The sequence below is a fragment of the Mytilus californianus genome, unplaced genomic scaffold, assembly GCF_021869535.1.
Source record: "Mytilus californianus isolate M0D057914Y unplaced genomic scaffold, xbMytCali1.0.p SCAF_15, whole genome shotgun sequence".
Classification (NCBI taxonomy): domain Eukaryota; kingdom Metazoa; phylum Mollusca; class Bivalvia; order Mytilida; family Mytilidae; genus Mytilus; species Mytilus californianus.
Window position 1 is genome coordinate 26,052,170 of NW_026262637.1, and position 16,067 is coordinate 26,068,236.

General features: G+C 33.6%; 1 protein-coding gene across 3 annotated transcripts; it reads left to right on the plus strand.

Moving 5' to 3' along the window:
- The first annotated feature begins 1,039 nt into the window (after positions 1-1,039).
- On the plus strand, positions 1,040-13,196 carry LOC127725757 (uncharacterized). Of its 3 annotated transcripts, none has more exons than XM_052232981.1 (2): positions 1,040-1,238; positions 11,882-13,196. In XM_052232981.1, the coding sequence occupies exon 2, from the start codon at positions 11,919-11,921 to the stop codon at positions 13,014-13,016; it is 1,098 nt and encodes a 365-aa protein (XP_052088941.1). In that variant the 5' UTR covers positions 1,040-1,238; positions 11,882-11,918; the 3' UTR covers positions 13,017-13,196. The 3 variants fall into 3 exon arrangements, with proteins under 3 accessions (XP_052088941.1, XP_052088942.1, XP_052088944.1); XM_052232982.1 differs by lacking the exon at positions 1,040-1,238 and adding an exon at positions 8,440-8,539; XM_052232984.1 differs by lacking the exon at positions 1,040-1,238 and adding an exon at positions 10,488-10,548.
- Positions 13,197-16,067: the final 2,871 nt, after the last annotated feature.

Below are 16,067 nucleotides of genomic sequence, written 5' to 3' on the forward strand. Positions count from 1 at the left end.
CCGATCCGCCACTGAAATGACGCTCAATAGCTAGTAGATACATTTGTCTTAGATACAACTGGCAAATAAGGATCGTAATGATACTATGTGGATAAATTTATCGGTTTTCAAGAGCTAAATTGACAGCGCATTATCACTACAATGGCTTCCATTTTTACGATTATAAAAATTAGATGGCGTAATGGGGAGATAATTTTGACGAAGTAGAATCCTGACTGAATTAGACCAGTAGGTCACCGAGGCCATGCAATTGACGAAACTCTTTTGGATTAACTGATTTTACTCCTTACGTGAGATCAAACTTACTAAACAAAGAAATGTAATGAATAAATGGAATTATAGAATAACTAAACCAAGAATTCAAATATCAAAAACTATTCAACGAGTAACCGAATTGCACATTAATTCACGAGCGCAAATTATCCCGGGGTTTGGTTAATAGTTGAATATTTTTCGATCATTGAATTCCTTGATACATTATTCTTTTATTAAATTGGCTTGTAATAAATGTAAATAACGTATAAAAAGGAAGGAACTATATCTTTTTCTACACCATTATTTCGTTTTGATGCAAATAATTGAAAACTTGACAACACCAGTATATGACTTCAGAGGAGTGAAATGACTGGATTTGTTTCATATGTGAAATTATCGGTTTTGATTGACTGGGAACGCACGGTATACTTCTTAAACATGTAGAGAAAATAAATGCCAGTACATATATCAGATTATATTTTTTCATATTTTTTGTTATCAATTATACTTTTAAATTATTGTATTGTAGTGGGTGCATGGTTAATATGAATTATACGAGTTGTAAATGCACTAAAGGTTCTGTTGTAACACAACACTTTTCAAGACACACAGATCATAAACAATATATTCAGCACGATTACATGCAGTGTCATTTAATTTATCCTTCTACACTTTAAAAAGACAATTGAAAGAGTATATAAATGTAATTTGTATTTACTTAACAGAGCGAACCTCTTAGTAGATTAAAGGTAAATCATCGATACAATGTTTCTAAAACAGATGATCTTGATATGTTACCCCGTAACAATAGCCCCCTCCTGAGATCCAACATGGATGTATGTGCATTTCAGTTTCTTATCTTGATAGGATATTATATGTAAGCTGTGTAAAAACCTGTCATGTTGACAGTCCAACTGACAAAACAGGATTATTCTTGATAAATATTTTCAAAAAGCTGTCATTCAAATTTTCTGTGGATAATGGTAAGTTTATTTTCTTACACTCGATGTATTTAAGTTATCCTGTAAATAAATTAAGAGAAGAATAAATGTGTGGTGATCAACACCAGATCACTGTAAAATGAAATAACATATCTGCGCAAGAAAAAATACAACATCTAAAACAATGGTTTTGTAGTCCCCAAAAATGCATATAGTGTCTTCTGTTACCTATTCTAACACCGGACTCGGACTGAATTTTACTGTGCGTATTGCTATGTGTTTGTTTATTCTACATTGGCTAGAGGTATAGGGGAGGGTTGAGATCTCACAAAACATGTTTAACCCCGCCGCATTTTTTGCGCCTGTCCCAAGTCAGGAACCTCTGGCCTTTGTTAGTCTTTATATTTTCTTTATTTTGTTTCATCTATATGTTTCGGAGTTTAGTGTGACGTACATTTTCTCTGAACTAGTACACATTTTTATTGAGGCGCCAGCTAAAGCCTGCCTCCGGGTGCGGGATTTTCTCGCTGTGTTAAACCATTGGTGGCCTTGGGCTGTTTTCTGCTCTTTGGTCGGGTTGTTGTGTCTTTGACACATTCCCCGTTTCCATTCTCAATTTTATGTCCATAGTCAGGAACATTGCTATAGTTACTACGTTATTTGGTCTGTATTGGAAAGTGGTTTCATTGGCAATCAAACTTAATCTTTTTATTTTCATATATAACAGTTACCCTAAAGTTTTCAACAACAAGCCAGTCAGGTTTAGAATGATTGTTTTTACCTTGTGCATCATTGATTTCAATACTCAATATGTGTTGTTTATATATCCAGACAGTCAACAGAAAATACAAATATGTACATTAATATATGTTTTAGAGTAGATCCGTTTCTGTAAGGTATACACACAGATGCTAAAAGTAAGCTAAAAATAACCTATTTTAATTGACAGATGAAAAAGGACCTTCAGCGTTTTAATATTGGCTTCGGTATTTCTGAATAAACGATAGAATGATATCTTCATGTGCTGATTGTCGAATCAATATCATTAACTTCCCAACGTATCAACCACCACCACCAACATTGAGCATTTTGAACAGTTCAAAGTTGGGACGTAAGAATATAAAATGGAAATTGTACTTTTTAAAGGCGTGTCCGAAGCTCTTTTCTGATTTACCTTCATCAGGAACGCTCAAACCGCAAATTTGGAAATTAAGAATGTATAAGGCCACTCCAAATTGAACACTTGTTCTTTAGACTTTTGATACAAAATGTTTTTTTCATGTTTCCAAAATTGAGTGCGAGCGAATCCGAAGAAATATGAATTAATTTGGAGTGGCCTAAATTCTTAAATACCAGAGGACCTGTATGACCGAAAGGGTTCGGCCAAAAAGATAGATTATAATAACAAAATCTACCTAAGCTCATTTGTTTGCCCGTGAGAGTTGAATCCTTCGTTGTTGTTTTTTTTAATAATTTCGAAATCTACAAACGGAGCATTTAAGAAAGGTATATTATATAATAACACTTTGAAAAGTTGGTTCGTCCGAAGCGCTTTTTTGGATCAATACTCACTAGTAACAGGTTGAAAACTAAGGAAAATTGAAAATTGTGGACGTAAACTAGGGAAAAGCAGGTGCGCGTAAATTAAGTTACCATGCAGGATGGAGGACGCTGATATATTTATATTTGAGGAGCTATATGAGGAAACAGACTTAAAAGGAATGACCGAAACGATCTAAGATAAATTTGATTGAGGGAGTTGGAAATCTTAGTTTCTTAGTAATTTCCAAATATCAACGGAAAATTTATGTTATTTATGTTGGAACAACTTTAGAGTTTGTTTGCTTTATGAACGATATTGCCATAATACTATTTTTACTTTGTAAAATACTATAATGAACTAAATTCTTTTAAGTGGCACCAAACTTCAAAGCAACAAGTTCCTGTATTTGTAGTAAACAGAGACATATAATACAAGAGATTCGCAACTCGGCGAAATCCCGTAATAACACGCGGCCACTAGTTAAACCTCGCGAGATCTCCTTAGGTAATAAAGTCATTAATAAAAGTATTAAAAGTACTCGAAGTAAGGACGAATGTTTAAGCATAACATAAACTGTTTCAGTGTTAAATTTATCATAATTAATTAAATATAATTTGAGTACATATATAATTATTTATTTTAATGTAATTTTGATTTTAGATTTGTATTATTGAAATAGAGACATAATTTGATATTGTATAAAAAAAAAAACTGATATTAAATAATTAACACTTAATAAATTGTGTCAGAGTTCATTTTATTTGATAGTTACATAATGGGTTTCTATTGAATATACACCTGTCTCGGAGACATAATTTCACAGTGTGACATGTATATTAGGTTTGAATTATTCGATGACCAGGTAAATCACGAACATGTTATAAATAATGAGTTTTAATTGACACCTTGTAAACAAGAAGTTGTCACACCACAGGTGTCCACACTCTTTCCAAAAATACAAGTCACAAAATGTATAATTAATTAATATGGAAAAAAAACTTAATTTATTTGTTAATTAATTGTTAATCATGATAGGCTTTGTTTTTTATTCTTGATATTTATAAATTATTAAAATTTTATTTATTTTTATATTCCTCATTTATTGGGCTTTCATTGAGTTTTTTTTCTGTAGGATTGTCGGTAAATGTTTGATTTCTAAGTGTTGTTTGACAGTTTTATCATATAGGCTTGCATTGAGTTGTTTTTTTAAATGATTGTCGGTAAATTTATGGTTTCTTCATGTTCGAAGTGTGTATTGAGAATTAATATTTAAGAAAATTACAATTAATTTCTCTTTTGAATAAAGCTTCATTCATGTGCACGCAATATGGAAAATTCCGATTTTATTTCGTGGGATGACAACCTTTATTTCGTGGGATGACAGTCTTAATAGTTACGACTTAGATATACTCCTAGTTGAATAAACTGATAACGAACTCTTTGTTGATAGTGAAAAGGACGAAAACATAAGCGAGAGACCCACCAACAAAAACAATTGACAATACTGCATACATAGATGGATATGTGTGTCCTCGAAGCAACAAAAAAATATATAAAAAAACACAGGTCATACATCAAAGCAACACGGAAGACACTATTTAAAAAGTATTTTATAACCTTGTTACCACGAGACAATCATTTGTAGTGGTTTTTGTCTTTTAATCATTTGTAGCGGTTTTTGTCTTTTTATTCTGGGGTAAAGAGATGGCAATTTAAAAGTAAGATTGTTTAAGTGTATACATATACAAATCCTTGGTGTAAATAAAATCTTTTATTATCAAATATATATATATATATATATATATATATCTCTTTTGCAGTCACCATTGAAATGTCCTCAATACGATTTTAATTTAAAAATGAATTAGGTTCATGTTTTGAACGAGAAGCGTAGTCTGAAACGACAACAGATGCATATGAAGCTCATTCATAATATTACGACCAGCAGAAGGTTTCCTTTACTAGGAAAATTTTACTCCTTTTGTAAATTTACTGCATTCGTTCATCTTTGGCACCCTAAAAAGAAGAAAAAAACAATGACTTCAGAATAGGAGAAAATAAACAACTTTGCTATAAACAGAATGAAAAATGAATAAAATGTCTAACAAAATGCAGGCAATAAATTTCATAGTGCACAAAAAAGAAGGACTGATTTAAGGAAATTTGTCCATGAACAATTTCAATATTTAGCCAGTTTAATAAAAAAATTCGGGTATCAATCAGAAAAAATCGCCACATTCTTGGATCAAATTTTACGAAAATAGTCTTATTTTCACGAAACAACATTTGGGAGTACTATTGGCTCATAAAATTATATATTTATTAGCATATTTTCAAGTTTAAAAAAAAAAATTGGGAGATCAAATGGTTTCTACGGCAATAGGTGAAGTAAAATGGGCCGAGTTTTAACTTTGTTTGTATTTGATTAATCCAGAGACATATAATACAATTGTATTATATGTCTCTGTAGTAAATAACAGTTTTGACACGAAAACTACATTTTAACGATCTAAGATAATTTGTTTGAGGGAGTTGGAACCTTGGTTTCTTAGTAATGTCAAGATGTAGTTTTTCACCAATGAAAATATTGTAACACTCATTCAAATTTAAGAATCTGCTACAAACAAAGTTATATTTATTCTTTCCGAAAATGGAAAATCATACTATAAAAAAGGAAAGCCGTTTATAATAAATTTATGTATGAACACTCGTGTCTTTTTGTTAATCGATTTTGTGCTTAGTACGCGTACCGATCTGATTAGTAAATATTTGTCCAACAGATTTTTAACAATTTGTTCTTATGTTAAGATAAGATAAAGACGTTTATTGCAATAAGCACAAATATGCTATAGCATATTTAAATCACAACATTATAATGTGTAAGCAACATAAATTTGTAATAATATAATAATATAAAGTTATATAAAACAGCAGAGAACACAATAAACTTTATGAACACTTTGTATATGAAAAAAGACAATATATATAACTACGCTAATATGAAATTTCTCAGTTTCCAACTTTCACGTAAAAAAACACATCAAATTGTAAATAACTGTTTGTGTTTGAACTTGCAGTAATAATTACAGTTTGTTAACATTTGGCCATGTCTAATACTATCTTGAGAAGTATTTTAGTCTATACTGTCTATATGCTGGACATACCATAATAAAGTGATTTTCGTTCTCTGTGCATTGCATAGAACAACATTTACAAATTCTATCCTCCCTTCTTTGGTTTATACAGTTTTAATACACCAAATCTTAATAAAGACAACATTTTAACATTGATATCTTTCAATATATATTGTTCCATCTTAAAATCTGTTTTATTATTTTATACAATATAAGTTTTTCAGAGCTCTGTACTATGTTGTGTTTTCATGTCACTTTCTCAGATTAGTCGTAGCCTGGCGGCCACCAGCATGTTAAATACGCCGTATTCTTTGGGTATATGTCCAAGCGAAGAACCTGTAATCAAGTAGTTGTCGATGGTTGCTGTTTGTCGTATTATAAATTAGGCCTTTGATTTGTCGCATTGAAATATTTCACATTTTGTCATACCGATGTCTTTTAAGCTTACTATACGGTATGGGTTTTGTTCATTGTTGAAGGCCGCTCGTTGACACCTTTAAAATAATGATTTAAATATCTGGAAATTTTTTGTTTGTTTATGACGTCTTTATACTAAATCTGTTTGATGTGTACTGATTGATATTTTAGTCTGAGATAACATTTTATTTCTTAGTTGTGAACTAGCTTTCAATAACTGCGAGGGGCCTCGCTGGCCGAGTGGTTTTAGTAGTCGAACTACTGTATCACAAACCTGTCAACACTGGGGTTGTGAGTTCGAATTCCACACGTGGTAGGTGCGCTCGACTTCAATCTGAATTGACTAGGATTGTCAGTTTTCCTACCCAAGGTCGGTGGTTCTCTCCGGCTTCCTCCACCAATACAAACTAACAGCCACGAAATAGCACCATAGTGATGGAAGTGGCGTTAAACACCAATCAATCTAACAATTAAGTAACTGCGAGTGCTCTTATTTCGGTGGTTTGTTAATTTCTATTGCTGTAATATTATTTTTTTTGTGCTTCGTGCCGATCTATTGAGTTAAGCCATTTGCAACTGATTTTAACATTTGTTCTTATTGTGTATTATTGTACCGCTGTTCCAGGTTAGGAGCGGATTAAACGCTCTCAAAATGTTTAACCCGCTACATTCTGTGTGCACCTATTACGAGCTTGTAATCCATTGTTTGTCGTTGGTTCATGTTTTCGTAAATTATGCTGTTTGTTTTTTCGTTTGATTTGTTTACATTTTTCATGTCGGGGCCTTTTATAGCAGGCTATACAGTATGGGTTTTCTCATTGTTGAAGACCGTATGGTTACTTATAATTTCTTATATCTTCGTCATTTGAACTCTGGTGGATAGTTGTTTCATTGGCAGTCATACTACATTTCCTCATGCCATATTGTATATAAAACAATTAGTTGAATCTCTAAAAACAATATTTATAATGCACAAGGAGTAATGTAAAGATTTCTTTATGTTTATTAGACATTTACAAATAAAAATGCCAAACATATTTATACTAGTACCGAAACACTGTCTACTGGACTGGTGGTTTCATCAACAACTGATAGTCCACCAGTAGCGGCTGCGACACCGTGGTGATAAAAAAAGTTGAAATGATTTCCGTGTATACGTACTCATTAAAGATACCAGGCCTATATAAATATACTATGCTAGACGTACGTTTCGTCTACATAAGACTCATAGGGTGGCACTCAAAACAAAACAGTTGAAGAGAAATGAAAAACAAAATCTAAAAAACAAACTATGCAAAATCTTTGCAAGACTTTCTGTGTCCGGGGAGGGGGTGTTACAATATGTTTCTGAAATAATCTTCCGTCGGTCCGCTTGTAACAAAAAGTTTGGAAAGCCAAAATAAAACGTAGAAAAATATTTCAAATGCAAGTATGCAAATAGCTGGTTTGAGTACCTTTTTATGACCATAATGATATTTAAATTCAAACGTTATCGCTCATGTAACTAAGCTAAGGTTGAGAACTTAATACAAATCCTATTAATTGCTTTTATCGGTATTGTTTTCAAGAGAATTTTGTTCCCAGATATCCAAAAGGCAAACCATTGAATTGATGTGACCTTCAGACACCAGAATTTGCAACCAGCCCTCGGAGATCTTGATTCAATTTAAGTAAACCTTTTCGGGGTCCCTTGTTCTAGTCCTGCTTTATTGGCTGTTTTTCTCCTCACGACAATGTTGACTCAAGAAAATTACCCTTTACTCATAACTCATAACAGAAGTGTAAGTTTTCCTCGCGGTGTTGCTTGGGATTGCACGCGACCAACAGTTGGTTAGATGTGGGTATAAGATTTGATTTATAAATGATATGAATTTAGTAACGCTTCAACAGTGTGATTATTTTTCTTAATGTTGACCTTTGTATTTCATAAGAAACGTATCATCTATCTATTTATTATAATTAATACAAATCCGTACCAAGGAATTAAACTTCGATATCATCAATGAATAAAGTAACAATATAAAGGTTATTACAATATGTATATCGAATTGTTTTGATCAAACCTCAGCGTGCTTCAACGCGATATCAAAATCCTGTAATTTGATTCTTTACTGTTTAACTACTTGTAACTTGTCATATATATTCGTATGTTCCGGCTCAGTAGGGTATGTTATTCAAGTAAAATTAAAGCTTAAACAACGGACATCTAGTATACACCTGTTGCATGCAAGTAGAAATAGCTATAGAAGGTATGGTGTCTTTCATTACTTTATAATTTAGTAATTTTTTGTTGAAATGTACAATCTGTACAACAGCGTCATATTAAATTCAATATATAGCAGTTGCACTGTGTAGCTTGCAAGATGCACAAAAATACAAAATTGAGTCCAATACTTCCTTCCACAACGGCAAACAGGCTACGACATCAAAAATAATACTTTTCTCTGTGTAGCCGAATTAAGTATCGTAAACTTTGATTTTTTTAGGATCATAGATCACATTTTGGAAAAAAAAACCGAAGGACAAAAAACAGTAGATTGGTAAAAAAAAGTATAAAAGCGCAAATGACGTTTATTTTTGTTGTAATGTGCGTGCTCTATTAAAGTTGTCATTGTTAATTTTAGATTTTAAGTTGAAATTTGACAGATAACGTTTAGAAAACAGAAAAAAAAATATGTAACTTGATTTTGAGTGGCATGATGTGGCCCTCTTTATGCTATGTATGTGCCATTTCTAGGCTATATACAATTTGGTTGCGTTACAACAAGCAATCGTATATATATACTGTTATAGTGAATAAGGTTCTCAACCATAAGATATGGTCCTTACCATATGCTGGAATTTGTACCTGCCTTTCGTCATCCATTAACTTCTTTCGGGAATGGTATAAACGCCGAAGTGGAATAAAAATTTTCAAAATCCACCGACCAAGATCTAGACTGTTTACTTTTAAAACTAGAAAACCACTAGTTAGCAAAGTACCACCAGTATAAATCCTCATCTCTGCAATAACCAAAGCTATTCATGAAAACAAATGAAGACTGGAAATGTTCCGATATCTAATCTAATGTAAAAACCTTATCACTTACCGATTTCGCCACCGAAACCATAAAGTAATTTATGGAAAGCGTGAAAAATTTGATTAACATTCTTTGTATTGGTCTGTTTTTCAGTGTTTTCAAAGATAGGCTTATGCATTTTTGCGCCTGTCCCAAGTCAGGAGCCTCTGGCCTTTGTTAGTCTTGTATGGTTTTTTTAATTTTAGTTCATTTATATGTTTTGGAGTTTAGTGAGACGTCCATTTTCACTGAACTAGTACACATTTTATTTAGGGGCCAGCTGGGGACCACCTCCGGCTGCGGGATTTTCTCGCTGCGTTTACTCGAGACCCATTTGTGGCCTTCGGCTGTTGTCTGCTCTTTGGTCGGGTTGTTGTCTCTTTGACATATTCCCCATTTCCATTCTCACTTTTATTAGGACTTTAAACAGTAGTTTGTTTTTCTTTTGATGTCCTATTGGTCAAAAGGGGCCTAGTTGGCCGAGTGGTCTAAGTAGTTCAACTATACTGTACCACTATAAAAATAAGGAGATGTGGTATGATTGATATGTGGTTAAAATGACCTGCCGTTCACACGCTGATCTGTGAGACCGAGGTGCCAAAATTAAGTATGTTGACTAAAATTATCTTAATCCAGACAACACCAGCAGTAGATTAATTATTTGACATTGAAAAATGAATACTATTATTATGGAGTAACGAAATTTTCAACCAGTCAAAACTTGAAAATTTATTTAAATGCAAAGACGTTTAGGAATCACATCCTAGACATTGATTAATCATATATATGATGCCAATATCCGGATATTTTTACAAGAGCGATTTAAATGCTTTGTGGTAGATGCTATCGGCATTCATCAAGTACTGTTTAAACCAATGACAATATATCACCATAATCTATACAATAGTTATAGATTTATATTCTCAGGGTAGAATCCAATGATTGCGGTTTGTTTCTTCAGGTTTTTTGTTTAAGTATAGATTGCATGATAAGATAGGACAGATAACAAGTTCTTGCATCTATGAAATCTCATTGTCCAGATCATTGTAAAATATCTACCCCATAACAATCTGGTTTATATAAACGTAGCGATGTATAAATAATAAATGTATTTCAAAATCCATTTAGAGATTTTTTTAAAGAAATGAACTTGAGAATTTGAGATAACTTAGTTTATAATATGGAGAAGTTCTTGAGAGGTAGGTTTTTTGCCACGTTTTCTTCCTCTTTCTGCCTTTTTAAAGCCTTTAATTGTGTAAACAATCTACCTTCTACTGCAGCATACAAAAAATAAAAACAACACAAACGGTTTCAGGTTAAAGCTGGCTGGTAAAGTCAAGATCAGATCAGACTGATACGGTCAAAATCACACTGGATCGTTCAACTATATAAAAACATAAAACCAAGGTTGTCGATGTAAATCCGGCATATATCGTTGTCATATTTTGTAGGAAAACTTGGGTCATGGCAATCGTTTTATCATTTATCATAATTCGCGTTATCACAAACATAATTTCTGATTTTTGTCTATTCAACAAAATTGTACATGGATATAAGAAGATGTGGTATGAGTGCCAATGAGACAACTCTCCATCCAAGTCAAAATCTATAAAAGTAAACCATTATAGGTCAAAAGTACGGTCTTCAACACGGAGCCTTGGCTCACACCGAACAGCAAGCTATAAAGGGCCCCAAAAATTACTAGTGTAAAACCATTCAAACGGGAAAACCAACGGTCTAATCTATATAAAAAACGAGAAACGAGAAACACTTATGAACCACATCAACAAACGACAACTACTGAACATCAGATTCCTAATGTTTACAAAACATTTACATAACATATCTTCAGCGATGTGTCTTACTCCTTAACCGCGCCAAACTTTACACCTTCCGACATTGTATGCACCACTAATGCAAAGCTTTACAAACGTGACAAATAGAACTTTGTTTGAGCGAGTCCAACAAGGTTACCTGTTATAATTCAAAATCTCTATCTATTCAACCAAATTTTGCAATTTTCACAGCTTTCTAAATATTTTACCTTAGGTTTAACTTCAGGGAAACCAGGTATATCCTGAATCATACATGTATCACCTTTCTTCATGCTAATTTTCAACCTATGTTTAAAGTCTTGTAACGAAGAACTACCGTTCGGATGCCAGGTACTACTAAAAATAACCCCTGATTTTATGGAAATCTTAAATTAGTACTGGTATACCATGGAGCGTATTAATCCTCAATTTTTAATGCAAACTCATAGTCAAGTAAATTTTAGCTCAAAATGGTTTAAATATAAACAAAATATTTCTCTTTCACCAAAAGTTTCATTTCTGCAAATTTGTTGGCTAGTTTAAGTAAACAATGACATCAAAAGCACTATTTTTTGTCAGGGAAAGGCTACTTTTACATACGTTCTAAATTGAAGTGGGTGAATTGGTGGTCTGACACCTATATATCACAAAGATATCCGTATGAAAACTTTACTATTTAAAAACATATTTGCTCATTTTTTTGTTTTGTCTTTTACAGGCTTTCAACGAAGTTAATTCTCGGAGAAGACATCGAGATGAACAGTGAGGTTTACAAACTAAACAAAACCGCTAAAAAGAGAAGTCAAATAGAACAGCTTCTTATGGTAGATCATAGTGATATCTATTTTGAAAATGAAAAACTTGGAGACAGACTAAATCGTTATTTACACGAACTTCGCAAAGATTACCTCAAAAATGTTATTCTAAGAGACACTGAAATAAAAGAATTAAACAGGGAACTCGATACTTTTACAGCTATTTTAAAGACTTCGGAAATAGGTAGAAAAATACGAGAGAAAGCTGAGGCTGAGGAAGAGGAGGAATCTAAACAAAACATACACCAAGCTGAACCCACTGAATCTGAGAGAGCAAGTAATTTAAAACGACGCTTAAGGGCACTGACACCTGATCTTTCGGACTTTAAATCTTATGAAGAGCGACATAAAGTAAGAATCAAAAGTAGTTTAGAAATTTTCCAAGAAGAACCAGATATTCCCAAGACGAGAACTCCGTCTCCAGAAAGCGAAAAGGAAAACGATAAAAGAACAACCATCCAACCTCATCCTCGAAATTCGCACGCATTTCGATCCCACTCGAACTTATCAGGATTAAACCGACAACGAAAATTAAAGGAACGAATTGATACATCAGACTTCCCAGAAGAGTGGTTCACTACTGTCGTTCCTGCATCTGACGCCGTAATTGCACGTGTCCGACGTCATAAATCAGCCCCGCTTCACCAAGAGTTGAAAATGCTAAGAGCAAAAAAGAAACCAGAGGAAATGAAAGAGGAAGAAGATTCTGAAATTAAAGAAGACGAAGACTCAAATGAAGAAGCCAAAGGACTTAAAGTCATATGTTCTACGCCAGTTAGGCCTGTTGTCATGTCATTAAGGCAACTGAAGGAAATTGCAAATATAGACAACCTTGCTGAAAAAGTGCCAAATAAGTTTGAAGAAATAAAGACAAAGCGTATAGAAAAAGCAAAAGTTCATTTTGACAAACTTGAATCACGGTGTAGGAGATTTGTTCAAGATATCATGAGACAAACTGAAAAGGATATGGAAGATCTTAAAAAGCCGGTCCCTCCAAAATCCCCTAAAAGAAAACCATCAATATTGCCACCATCCTGATCATTACATAATTAACTGTTTCATTGTTTTCGAATTTTGTGGTGGAGGGATTTAAGACTTACGATCAAGTACCGCGTAGATATGGTAGCTAATGGACTGATTCATTTAAAAGAACCCATAATATTTCATTTTGTCCAGTATGTTGTTATTTCTCATACAAAATAATCCGATAATCTTCAATCAGTCAATTCTATTCGAGAAAGTCGAAAGGGCCCTTTGTCAAAGTTTCAAAACGACATTCTCACGAATTATATTATCGTATGCGCGACAGAGTATGCTAGTCCATCTAAAGTACCGACATCCCAGCTTCGGTTCTTGTGTTGTGCGCTTATCTTGACACTTGCTACACTCCAATGGCTGACCAGGATATAGAAATATGGTCATCTCTGGAATTATGTCGTCCGACAGTATATCCTGTGCTAAAGTAGGGCGTCCGTGTGGCTGTGTGGGATGTATAAATAATAAATACGCAGCCACGTCCGGTCAGAAAGGAGACGTCTAATCCGATACTTCGTGTAGTTAAAGCGATTCGCTCTCTGTACGTTAAAGAACCCTTGCAACAACTCTCTGAGGGGTACTTCAGTGGCCTGTTGCAAGGCTAAATTTCTGCCCCTATCCAACATGTCCTCGTTTTCCAGTGGCAGTATAAACTTCGAGAGCTTCATTCCGCAGAACCTACCATTTGTATTAATTGTTATTTTGTAGTCCCCAGAATATGCCTGAAATACTTGCTGCTAGACGTTTAGCAAGCAGCAATCAATTAATCATTGACTCTAGCTGACTATTTGTCTCATCATTCCAAAATATTTTTACCCGCACAGAACAGCTGTCGTAGAAGCATTGTGATTGTTTTCGAGCTGTCTCCGTCCTTATAATTTCGTTGTAGTTACTGTGTATTTTCTTTTCTTCTCTCTTTTTTCGTGCATTATACTTACAACCAATGCCTTTGCAGTTTTACGAGATGCATGCCCGCCACAACCACGCCTTAATCCGACCCTGCTTAGTTACAAAGGAGTCGATTTACTTCATGTGTAAAATAAGAATAGAGGGGCATCATAAATAAACTACTGCTGTTGTAAAATCGTATGGATAAGAGCAAGAGCACATTAGATATGTGAAATTAAGTTAAAATATGAAGTAATGCTTACTATATAAATCAAAACACAAAAAAGATATAAAAAGGGGGTGCATACCCCCAAGCGCCTGTGGTCACGTTTGTAAAGTAGCTTGTTGAGAATCACACACAAACACACCACTCATATATATTATATTTATTATATTACAAAATAAAAGCAGTCTTATTGATAGATTGAGGAAAGCATCATAATTATACAACTTTGTTTGCAATCTTATACAAATTGATCTGTATTACTATTTTCATCCATATTGTTTATTAACACTATTAACAGATGCAAAAAAGTGGTCCATTAAACACTTTTGTACCGTAAGTATCCCATTAAACCAAGGCCAAATCTTGTTCATTTGTCCAGTAGTTTCTGTGGTGCAAAGTATATGTCCTCTTGAAGACTATGACAAAATCTTTTTTATTTGTTAAGCATTTCTAGGGGTTTTAAGTTACTAGTAAGATCCACGGGATGACTATGACCGAACGTTTTTCATTGGTTCAGTATTTTCTGGGTGTAAAGTAAATATCCCTTGGATGACTATGTCCAAATTTACTTCATATGCTGCAGTATTTTCAGGGTTGAAAAGTAAATATCACATCAAAGATCAAGGCCAAATCTACTTCATTTGGTTCAGTCTTTGAAGGGGTTTAACGTAAATATCCAATCAATGACTTCGGACAAAACCGCTTATTTGGTTCAGTATTTTTATAGGTGTTATGAAATACAAAGTATCAAATGAATGACTAAGGCCAAATGTGTTATGTAAATATCCAATAAATGACCATGGCCAAAACTACTTCATTTGCGTAAATCTTTTTAGGGATGTAACGTACATTTCCTATGAATGACCACTGCTAAATCTACCTCATTTGGTTGAATATTTTCAGAATGTAACGTAAATATCACATAAATGACTAAGGCCAAACCTACTTCATTTGCTTAAATCTTTTTAGGGATGAAACAGAAATATCCAATGAAAGCCTACGGTACAAATCTACCTCATGTGGTTCCGTATCTTCAGAGGTGCCGGTAACGTAAATATCCAATAAATGACGATCCTAATCTACTTCATTTGGTTGTCTTTTCAGAGGTGTAACGTAAATATCCAATGAACATTTGGTTCAGAATTTTCAAAAGTGTAACCTAAATTTACCTCACAGGTTAAGTAGTTTCAGAGTTGCAAAGCTAATTTCTCCTGAATGACTGAACAAATATACTACGTCCGTTCATTATTTTCAGGAGTGTGACCTAAATATCCCTTGGGTGACTATGGCCAAATCTATTTCTTTGGTTCAGTATGTTCAGAGGTGTAACGCAAGTAATATTTTTCAGAGGTGTGGTCTAAATTGACTTCATATGCTCAGTATTTTCAGGGGTGTAAAGTAAATATCATTTCAATGATCAAGGCCAAATCTACTTTATTTGGTTCAGTTTTTTAAGGGGTGTACCGTAAATATCATATGAATGACTTCGTCGCAAACCACTTATTTGGTTCAGTATTTTTAGATGTGTTATGTAAATATCCCATAAATGAATAAGGCCAAAACTTCTTCATCTGCTTCATTCTTTTCAGAGGTTTCACGTAACTATCCAATGAATGACAAAGGCAAAATCTATTTCATGTTGGTTGTCTTTTCAGAGCTGTGACGTAAAATCCAGTGAATGACCTAGGCCAAATCTACTTCATTTGATTCAGATTCATTTGATTCAGACTTTTCAGAGATGTAACGTAAATAATCCATGAATGAACAAGGTCCAATCTACTTCTTTTAGTTTAATCTTTTCAGAGGTGTAACATAACTATCCAATGACTTAACAAGGCCAAATCTACATCATTTGGTTCAGTCATTTCAGGGCAGTAATATTATTATCAAAGGAAAGACTAACTAAAGGTCAAATTAACTTCATTGGTTCAGTATTTTTT